Source organism: Quercus robur, chromosome 9, assembly GCF_932294415.1.
Source record: "Quercus robur chromosome 9, dhQueRobu3.1, whole genome shotgun sequence".
In the NCBI taxonomy this organism is placed as follows: Eukaryota; Viridiplantae; Streptophyta; class Magnoliopsida; order Fagales; family Fagaceae; genus Quercus; species Quercus robur.
This window is the reverse complement of record NC_065542.1, coordinates 472,399-484,040: the sequence shown is the minus strand read 5'-3', so window position 1 is coordinate 484,040 and position 11,642 is coordinate 472,399. Positions and strand designations below refer to the sequence as shown.

The 11,642-nt window shown below is 36.7% G+C and overlaps 1 protein-coding gene across 1 annotated transcript; it reads left to right on the top strand.

The window, feature by feature from the left end:
* Positions 1-2,459: 2,459 nt before the first annotated feature.
* Positions 2,460-6,553, top strand: LOC126699917 (stachyose synthase-like). The gene is made up of 4 exons (XM_050397891.1): positions 2,460-4,017; positions 4,106-4,283; positions 4,394-4,761; positions 5,749-6,553. Exons 1-4 carry the CDS (start codon positions 2,584-2,586, stop codon positions 6,349-6,351), a joined length of 2,583 nt encoding a protein of 860 aa, XP_050253848.1. The 5' UTR covers positions 2,460-2,583; the 3' UTR covers positions 6,352-6,553.
* Positions 6,554-11,642: the final 5,089 nt, after the last annotated feature.

Here is an 11,642-nt window from a genome sequence, read left to right as displayed (position 1 = left end):
TTACGACATTTCTGGTTTGTTGTTGTCAAAGTCCAAAACGAAGGCTACAAACAATGGTTTGGGACAAGGAGCGTTGGGAGTGGGGGGGTTATGGTTTCAACAAATTTCACTATTGTTTTTCAATTTTTGAAACGAATTGTTTGGTTGCAAAGTGTATTTAATCTCACTTGAGAAGCATTATATATTATATAATAAAAATTGGGGTTAAAAGTCGCGATTGCACCAAATTGCATTTTTTAGATAAGAACAAACAACTTATTTGTTCTTATCAACTACTATTAGTGTTTTTTTTTTTTTTTTTTTTTTTTTAATAAAATAAAAACTTCTTGTTAGTGTTTTAACAAAAAATGTAACCTATGTACGTATCAACTTTTTATTTTTTTGGTTTTTTATATTTTCAAAGGCTTAATTGTTTTTATCGGTACTTAAAAAAAAAAGTTCTTTCCCAGTTAATTTTACATTTGGTTGATAATAGTTTGATAGACATAATAGTATTTACGTTTTTTTTTTTTTTAATTTAATTCTATCCTATTTGATTTTGGGTTTTGTTGATATGTTATTAACTTTTGATTTTTTGTTATTTTAAATATAGGGCTCTTTTGTTCTTATCCAGCCTACATTCTAGAATTTGAAATGAAATAGCCATATTAGCATCAACTCAAAATCTATTTTGCTTCTAAACAACAGAACTATCCAAGTGCTAAAATATCTTTCAAGATTCCACTTGCATATGTTATTAACTTTTGATATTTTGTTATTTTAGATATAGGGCTCTTTTGTTCTTATCCAGCCTACATTCTAGGATTTGAAATGAAATAGCCATATTAGCATAAACTCAAAATCTATTTTGCTTCTAAACAACAAAACTACCCAAGTGCTAAAATATCTTTCAAGATTCCACTTGCATTTTTTAAAATTGTTACCTAACATAATTTTTTTTTAAATGATAAATTCGGATTTAGAATAGGTGCTTTCCACCATAGTTTTAAAAATTGGATAGGACCGATTGGCTCAATTAGGAGTTGGACCCTAATTCAGTATGGTAAAAAATCATGAAAACTTGGAATCGCACCATTTTTTGGTTCTTTGATTATTCCGGTTTTTAAAACCATACTCTCGACTCAAACTTGTCTTTTTCCATTCTTAAGTGCACAAAATGGATTAAATTGGATGACATGGACCGAATTGGACCAAAATGGATCAAATGGACCGAAATAGACCTAATGGACTGAAGTGGACAGAAATAGTCCAAAGTGAACCGAAGTAGATCCACTGGACTGAAATGAAGCAAAGTGGAATGAAATAGACTCAATGACCGAAGTGGCTTGAAATGAACTGAAATTGACCAAAGTAGACCTAATGGACCAAAATGAACCGAAATGGACCAAAACCATGCAACGAGACTAGTACTGGTCCTTATCTATTTATTAAATACTAAGCCATGCATGATTCTATTATTAAAGAAAAAACCTAAGCAATGATATGTGCAATGGCCTGATGTGTAAATACTGTGGAGATTTTTTTATTGGTCATTTACCCTTTTTTTTTGAGAATCTTATTGGTCATTTACTTCATTATCACAAATTTCACTAATATTCAATAAATTCATATATCTCGAGGTATGAATGATTGAAAGTATCCACCCCTTCAGAGAAAGCACATTCAACGATTGTACATTAAGAGCTTAAATACAAGATTCTCTTCTCATATTCTATAATTGTATCGAATCAAATATTTGCACATTCAAGAAATTACGATGAGTTTGTATGGAAAATGAGAAATGACCTAGATAATAATCCTTTAATCGGGGAATCAATCAATTCTTTCACTTCAAAACTGACCCTAAATATTGTGAACGTGCCATATTTAAGTGGTAAATTTTGGATCACCTTAAAAGTCAACCAATTTACATGAGCTCATGCATGTACTCACCGTTGATTTCATCTCGAACAAAAAACTTTCATAGTAATAATAATAATAAAAAGCTTATCGAACAATTCTTTATTTCAACTATAGTGCAGAGAAATATTAGGAGCTTTATTATACCTTGGGATTCTCTTCTCGTATAAATTCCATAATTGTAGTGTATCATAATCAAATATTGCACATTCAAGCTTTATACATGGATAAATTGTAGGAGATCAAAGTCATTAATTACTTGAATATACAATAAATGTCTGTTATATTTACCTTATATAGTTTAGATTTTATTGATCCTTTGCTAGTATATAAATCCAGTCAATGCTCCTTGTCCTCCACGTATCAAATATTTTTCGTTCGTATATTTAGAGTTGGTTATATTTACCTCAATAGATTTTATTACCATGGTGGGTAATACTTATTTTCCAATTCTACGGCCAAATGTATAAATGGAAATAATTATTACATTACAAGACATCGATACTACATCTTATATTTTCCTAATGTAATTTCTATTCGTGTTACCAAACATCACTAATCCTTTGCTCCTATATAAATCTGGTTAAGGCTCCTTGTCCTCTACATCACTACTCCTTTGCTCCTATATAAATCTGTTCTTCCTCTGCCTTTTCTCTCTGTTTCCTCCTCTGAAATCCTTGAGTCATGTCAATCCCTAACAAATATTTCGACTTGTCTAATGGTACCTTTAGTGTCAAAGGTGTGCCTTTGCTCTCTGAAGTCCCCACCAATGTCTCTTTCAGTCCACTTTCTTCAATCTGTCAATCCTCTGATGCTCCACTTCCCCTGCTCCAGCGTCTCCTTTCTCTGTCTCACAAGGGTGGATTTCTTGGATTCTCTAAGGATGAGCCATCTGATAGGTTGATGAACTCCTTGGGTAGTTTCACTGGTAGAGACTTTCTAAGCATCTTTAGGTTCAAAACGTGGTGGTCTACCATGTGGGTGGGTAATAGTGGCTCAGATTTACAAATGGAGACCCAATGGGTGCAGTTTGATGTCCCAGAGATAAGTTCTTATGTTATAATCATACCCATCATTGAAGGAGGTTTTAGGTCTGCTCTTCATCCTGGCTCTGATGGGCATGTCATGATTTGTGCAGAGAGTGGTTCAACCCAAGTGAAAGCATCAAACTTTGATGCAATTGCTTATGTTCATGTGTCTGACAATCCCTACAACTTGATGAAAGAGGCCTATAGTGCTGTTAGGGTCCATCTCAATACATTTAGGCTCTTAGAAGAGAAAACAGTCCCTAATATTGTTAACAAATTTGGGTGGTGCACTTGGGATGCCTTCTACTTGACTGTAGAGCCTGCTGGTATTTGGCATGGAGTAAATGATTTTGTCGAAGGTGGTGTCTCGCCGCGGTTTCTCATCATTGATGATGGCTGGCAAAGCATTAATTTAGATGGTGAGAACCCGAATGAGGATACCAAAAATCTTGTTCTTGGTGGGACTCAAATGACTGCTAGGCTTCATAGACTTGATGAATGTGAGAAGTTCAGAAAATACAAGGGTGGTTCCATGTTGGGTCCTGATGCTCCTTCATTTGATCCAAAGAAGCCAAAGATGCTAATATCAAAGGCAATTGAGTTAGAGCATGCTGAAAAAGATCGTGACAAGGCAATCCAATCTGGAGTTCCTGATTTGTCTGGATTTGAAGCCAAAATTCTAAAGTTCAAACAGGAGTTGAATGAGATGTTTGGTGGAGAAGAAAGCAGCAATGTTTCGAGCCAAGAAGGCTGTGGGAGCTGTTGTTGCAAGGCTGAAACATATGGAATGAAAGCTTTCACAAGGGATTTGAGAGCAAAGTTCAAAGGTTTGGATGATATTTATGTGTGGCATGCTCTTTGTGGTGCATGGGGTGGTGTTAGGCCTGGTTCAACCCATCTTAGTGCAAAGGTGATTCCATGCAAAGTCTCTCCTGGGCTCGATGGGACAATGACCGATCTTGCTGTGGTGAAGATCGTCGAAGGTGGGATCGGGCTTGTTCATCCTGATCAATCCGAGGATTTCTATGACTCTATGCACTCCTACCTTGCCGAAGTTGGTATTACAGGAGTGAAAGTTGATGTCATTCATGTACGTCTTTTTTTACGACCCCAATTTTCTATTTTCTATTTTGTAATTTTTATGTGTCTGAATAATCTATACTTTATTTCATTTGCAGACTCTTGAGTATGTGTCCGAAGAATATGGAGGCCGGGTGGAGCTTGCAAAGGCTTATTACAAAGGGCTGACAAGTTCTATATCCAAGAACTTTAAAGGAAATGGACTCATCTCCAGCATGCAACAATGCAATGACTTCTTCTTCCTTGGGACAAATCAAATTTCTATCGGAAGAGTCGGTAAGAAAGTCCAACAAAACTCTACGTACAATGGATTGGATTTTTTTCAGTGTCATTAATAATTTAAGTAGATATTAAAATAGCGGAGTAATAGTTAGTTTTTGTTACAGGCGATGATTTCTGGTTCCAAGATCCAAATGGGGATCCAATGGGAGTGTATTGGCTACAAGGTGTACATATGATTCACTGTGCCTATAACAGCATGTGGATGGGGCAGATCATACAACCTGATTGGGATATGTTCCAATCAGACCATTTGTGTGCCAAGTTCCATGCAGGATCAAGGGCCATTTGTGGCGGTCCGGTCTATGTGAGTGATTCTGTGGGAGGTCATGATTTTGATCTAATTAAGAAGCTTGTGTATCCTGATGGTACCATTCCCAAGTGCCAGCATTTTGCTCTCCCAACAAGAGACTGCCTCTTCAAGAACCCTCTTTTTGACCAGAAGACCATTCTCAAAATTTGGAACTTCAACAAGGTATCAATTTCTTCGATAATTGCTTTACTAGGAAAGAAAATGAAAAAAATTTCTTACTAAAAATGTTATTTCAAGAATTTCCAAAAACTGAACATCCTATGTTAATACAGTATTGCATCTAGTGACATAAATTTTGGATGCATGCGACAAAGTATTGGATCAAGTGACATAAATTACTGCATCTTTGACATGACATATTTGTTTCTAACCTCTAGGTTCTTACGCTTTCGGTTTGTGCCGACCACCAATTAGTGACCTTTTCCAAAAAGTGGGAATAGGACTTGGTGTCCACCTGCCCTCTTCAAAAAAGCGGGAATATTATATTAAAGGAAATGAGTGTCACGTTATTTGAATGAAGTGGTATCGTTGGTTAAAACTTTTTTATCTTTTATGTCGGTATTGGTTAAATCTTAAAAAGGAAATGCTAATAGATGTTCTTAGAGTATTGATTAATAATCTATTTAAAGAAAATTTTTATGGAAAAAAACAATTAATATTTGGGAAATGTTAACGAATGCTCTTAGAGCATTAATTAACAATTTATTTAAAGAAAGTTTTTATAGAAAAAGGAAAAAAAATATTTTGATAGTTTTTTCATTTCCTATAAAAGTAGTGTCAAAATTTTCTTAAAATGGATTATTAACCATTGTATTTTCATGCACTCGTTAGCATGACTCTTAATATTTTGACAGTTTTTTTCATTTTTCATAAAAGTAGTGTCAAATTTTTTTTAAAATTGATTATTAACCATTGCCTTAAGAACACTTGTTAGCATGACCCAACTTAAAAAACATAAAAAGCATCATTTCAAACAGAAATAAGTGTCATAAGGTTGTCTACCAACCAAAAAAGACATACACACTCGCATGAAGGTGGACTCGGTTCATCTGGTTACATATATCAAATTACACCATATACTCTCTTCTACTCGATTTATATTTTTCATTCTATAAACTCAAAAATACTAAACATGTTATGTTAATACAGTATGGAGGTGTAATTGGAGCATTCAACTGCCAAGGGGCTGGTTGGGACCCCAAGGAGCAAAGGATCAAGGGCTACTCTCACTGCTACAAGCCGATGTCTACAACAGTACAAGTCTCTGACATCGAATGGGACCAGAAGATAGAGGCAGCCCAAATGGGTAATGCTGAAGAGTACATAGTATACCTCAGTGAGGCCCAAGAGTTGCTTTTCGTGACTCACGAATCTGATGCAATACAGGCCACTATCCAACCATCTTCATTCGAGATTTTCAGCTTTGTGCCAGTTGAGAAGTTGGGCCACACCATCAAATTTGCCCCAATTGGGCTAACAAACATGTTTAACAATGGGGGTACCATTCAAGAATTGGAGTACATTAACTGTGACAGTGGGGCTGAGAATAATAAGAGTGTGAAAATAAAAGTTAAGGGTGATGGGAATTTCTTAGCATACTCAAATGCATCTCCAAAGGAATGCTACTTGAATGGTGCTGAAGTGGCCTTTGAGTGGTTGGCTATTGCTAGTGCTAATGGTGGCAAACTGACCTTGAATCTTCCTTGGGTTGAAGAGGCTGGTGGCATTTCTGATGTTGTTTTTGTATTCTGAAGCTAATTTTTATCATGTTTTTTTAGGGGTTAATCAGGTTAAAAAAAGTTTGAGACTTTGAGTGCCATGGCAGGCATTTAATTGAATAAGTTAATTAAGGGTTTAATTTTTTTTTAACCCTTTTTATATTAATTGAATAATGAAAAATAAATTAAGGGTTTGATTTTTTTTTTTTTTTAACCCTTTCTATATTATTGTCCCACTGCAGTATTAGTTTTAATTATTTTAGCTAGCCATGGCAATAAAAACTAATGAAGGTATGAAGTTGATTCACAATTGTGAGAAGAAACTGATGCAAAGCTCTCTCTTGTCTCTATTGCTCAGCAATATCATATGCATTTGATGAATTGCCATGCACGTATGCCACCTATTTCATCGAATTGCTAATTGAATTATTTGTTTACTTTCGAGTTGCACAAGCTGACGTTTATATTGTGACATTGTTTTGAAAACACACTGTAGACGTCTATAATGGACAGACTTGATGGACAATTTAGGCCCGCTTTTCCACTAGCCAGTTACTCTGGTTGTGAGATCGTTGGAGTTTCTATTATGATTCGTACATTTTCAATTGAGTTTGGAGGGACCGAATCTATTAGTCCCAAGGTCCAAACTCTAAAGTGTCCACACCCCTCTGAACCGGCCCGAGGGGAGAGATCCAAGCTTAGTATAGAGTAAAGCCATTCACAACAATCTTAATGAGATCGGTCCTCATCAATTGGATGACCAAGCTAACCAGCACATGCCTGATGGCTGGCTGCCACCCTTGTGTGTTTGGGATGAAAGAGTTTGATATAGTACATATTTGGGCCTTGAAGAATGTTTCAAGATTTTTATTTTGATTCTTCATTTTTTTTTTTTTTTGATGAAATTGATTCTTCATATTTGATTCATTGTTATATTGTCCATTTATATTTCAAATCATGAAGGATCAAAATAGAATAAAAATAAAATATAAAGAGTCAAAATGCATTTTGAAACATAAATGATCAAAATGAAAACAACCCTAAACTTAAAGAGCCAAAAGTATATTTTAGTTAAATATCTTCTTCCAAAATCAGTTATCTATTCCAAACTATTTATGAAACTAACAAGCTTGAAAGACTCAAGTCCACTGTAGCAACTGGAGTTTGTGTCTCACAGACTCGAGTTCCATATGCTGGCAGAGCTGAGGTGGAAACTTTTCCACGTGGAAAAGACCCAGAAAACAAAAACAATAACTCACACTCTCATCTTCTCTCAATAACAAACCTAGAAAACAACAACAAAATAAGAACCAAACCCCAATCCTAATCCCAATCCCACGCTCTCATCTTCTCTCAAGCAATCACTTTCAAAGCAATTGGCGACAGCGACGACGATGAGAAGGGAGAACGGAGAGTGGATCGGATGTCATTCTCTCCCACTTTCAGCTCCAAATACCCAAGAACAAAACTAAACACCCACTTCCAACCCCAAAAACCCAAGAACAAAACCAAACACAAAACCCAAAACAAATACCTGAATCAATCTTGGTAATTTGGCAGAGGAGAGGAAGTATCTCCACTGCCCACAGCGGCACTGATTTTGCGGATCTTCTCACTATCTTTTTTTTTTTCCTTCTTGCTTTTCCTTGTTCCTTGTTCAATTTGGGCTAACTTTTTTTTTCCCCCTCTTGTTTTCCCTTGTTCCTTGTTCAGTCTGGGTTAGTTCCTTGTTCAATTGAACAATTATTTATGTGTGCATCTGGGCATCGAAGGAACTTGAGACCCACAAAGAAGAGAATAAGAAAGAAGAGGAGAAGTGGTTCGGAGAAGAACATATAACTCGAGTCTCTTATGCTCGAGTTGCCACAATGAACTCATATCTAAGAAACTCGAAATGTTAGTTTCCTTTATAGTTTAGATACTAACAAAATGGTGCTATTGGCCTGCTTTTGAGTTCTGACCAACCCTACTACTACTAGTTGGTCATTGGCCTTGGAAATAAGTTGCTTATTCCTTGTAAGCCATGACCTATCCAGCTACAAAGTTTTATGGATCAAATTCAACTTGTTAAACATAAATCATGTATAGGACCCGGCAAAGTGGAGCTCATGCGCATTAGTATTTTGTTTTTCAATGTATGTTATGATGTAATTGGGTACAGATATTCCAAGGTTTTATATATTAATTTAAACATTAAAAAAAAATGTTCATTTCAATTATAGTGGACCGAGTCACATCATACACCCAACCAAAATGATCCTTCAAAATTCATTTGCAGGCATCTAATAAGCATCTATTAATAATTTATTTAATTTACTTAAGGGGTTGCGGTTGATATTATTATACTAAATTATTAGTAGTAAATGTTGCAGCATGGTTGAATAGTGTATTGTATCACAATTCCCTTTTTTTTTTTTGGAAGTACGTGAAATTATATGGTGTCAAGCTTTCAAATCCGCGTGAGGTTTTTAATTTTATGACATAGGAGTATATCAAGATTAACATTATATATAAACTAATACACCTTTTATTTTTTAAATAGTTTCATGCATCAAGTCTGTTTCATATTCAATTTTGCTCAATGGGGTGCCAGGTAGAACTATCAAGCCTAGTAGGGGGCTGAGGCAAGGTGATCCGTTGTCTCTATATTTATTTTTGCTATGTGCCATGGGACTTCAAGGCTTGCTCCACAAAGCTGAATCTGAGGGTGTTATCAGGGGAGTGTCAATTTGAACTATCAAGCCTAGTAGGGGGCTGAGGCAAGGTGATCCGTTGTCTTCATATTTATTTTTGCTATGTTCCATGGGACTTCAAGGCTTGCTCCACAAAGCTGAATCTGAGGGTGTTATCAGGGGAGTGTCAATTTGTAGAAATGGGCCACGTGTGTCTCATCTATTTTTTGCTGATGACAGTGTTCTCTTTTGTCGTGCAAAGGAATCTGAATGTCAGGTAATCCGTGATCTTTTGTCAGTTTATGAGAGGGGTTCAGGCCAAAAAATAAACAGAGATAAGACAAATATCTTTTTCAGTTCTAACACTCACCATGATGTCCAAGTTAGAATACAACATCTGTTGGGTGTTCCAGCTATCAGGCAATATGAGAGATATTTGGGGTTACCTGCATTTGTGGGGAGAGCAAAGAGACAAGGGTTTGCCTACATTAAGGAGAGAATTTGGAAGAAAATACAAGGTTGGAAGGAGAAACTCCTATCTCAAGCAGGCAGAGAGGTGCTTATTAAGTCCGTCATCCAAGCCATTCCAACCTACTCTATGAGTTGTTTCAAGCTTCCTAAGGGATTAATTTAGGAGATTGAGGTCATGATCCGCAAATTTTGGTGGGACTGCCATGGTGATAATAAGAAGGTGCATTGGGTAAAGTGGGAGAAACTTTGTCAAGCTAAAGATTGTGGAGGCATGGGGTTTAAGGAGATTGAGAAGTTCAATGATGCTTTGTTGGCCAAGCAAGTTTGGCGTATGTTGAAAAATCCGGAATCACTTTGCCATAGAGTTTTTAAAGCTCGGTTTTTCCCGGATTGTTCCATTCTTGAAGCTAATCCCTTGATTAATGGGTCGTATGCATGGAAGAGTATTTTAAGTGCAAGGGATGTGGTGCGGAAAGGCATGGTTTGGCGGATAGGTGATGGTAAAACAGTGAGTTTAAAGGAGGACAAGTGGCTCCCGGATCAAGTATACCGTCCGGTTAGCTCCCCTCTCCCCTCTATTCCCCCTGATGCAAAGGTTAGTATTTTGATTGACGAGGAGAATGGAACTTGGAAGGAGGTTGAAATTATGCACAATTTTCTGCCTCATGAAGCGAAGAAAATCATGAGCATTCCTCTTAGTACCAGACTGCCTCAAGATAGCCCCATATGGTCAAAAACGCATTCGGGTATTTTCTCAACTCAAAGCGCTTACAAGCTGCTGGTTAATGAAGCTGCAACCAACAGCCCAAGTAGTTCAAATCCACACCTCCAGAGACATCTTTGGAGAGGTGTTTGGATGCTATGAACCCCAAATAAGGTGAAACACTTCACTTGGCGAGCATATAACAACTCACTTCCAACAATGGACAACTTGTTTCATCGTCACATAACTCCCTCTGCCTGTTGCAACACATGCCAAACCCAAACTGAGGACATCTTGCATGTTGTATGGGGCTGCCCAAAGGTGGCACAAAAGTGGAGCACTATCAACTGGATGCAACACATTATCCCTCACTCACCAGGGGATTTTTCTAACCTTTTCTCAAGTTTTTTGCAGGTCCGGGATGATTATAGGGTGGAGATCTTTGCTATCTCAGCTTGGTTGCTCTAGAATCGGCGAAATTCAATTCATTTTAGGAGCCCAGCTCGACCTCTGAACCAGATCTTCTTCAAAGCTACCAAACTCCTACAAGACTTCCTTGAGGCTCATGATGATGAACCAGTCATAGCCCAAAATCTTGGCCAGCCTAAATGGTCTGCCCTTGCACGGCCACGGTACAAAGCCAACTTCGACGGAGCTCTGTTCAAAAGCTCTAACTCTGCTAGTTTGGGCGTTATCATCAGGGACACTAATGGCGCTGTCATAGGTGCGCTTTCAGCTCGAGTACCACTTCCTCAGTCCGTGGCAATGGTTGAAGCTTTAGCTTGTAGGCGTGTTGTCCAATTTGCTGTTGAGATCGGGTTACATGAAGTGATATTTGAAGGTGACGCAGCAGTAGTGATCAATGCCATTTCAAAAGGATCGGCTAACCAATCTTTGTATGGTCACATAGTTGATGATGTTCTTGGCCAAGCTTCTCTTTTACATTTTTCTGATTTTTGTTATGTTCCTTGTTCATGTAATTCAGTAACTGATGCATTAGCTAAACGTGCTAAAGTAGGGCCTGAGTTTCAAGTTTGGTTAGAGGATTGTCCTTAAGACATTACCCCTCTGGTTTTGGGTGATGTATCTTGATGTTTAATTTCTGTTTCAATAAAGCCCAGCCCGCACTTAGGGTCTGGTTTCTCAAAAAAAAAAAAAAAAAAAAAAAAAAATCACATTATCTATAATCTAATATACATCGTTATAAGTAGTTTATATTTTGTAAACATAGGATGCCAATATTGTTGCGCATTAATCACTTGCATTTTTATATGAATATTTCCAGATATCTATTTTCTTTTTAGTTCCAAATAAAAGAATGCATTAATGTATGGATATATAAATATATGTTTTTTTTTTTTTTTTTTTTGGATAAGTGAGCTTTTGGAACGTATAGAAATATTTTACATCATGAAACTCATCAATACCGCAAACATCTACAATCTCAAGAATGTTTTATTTAGCAATTGGAATTCACGA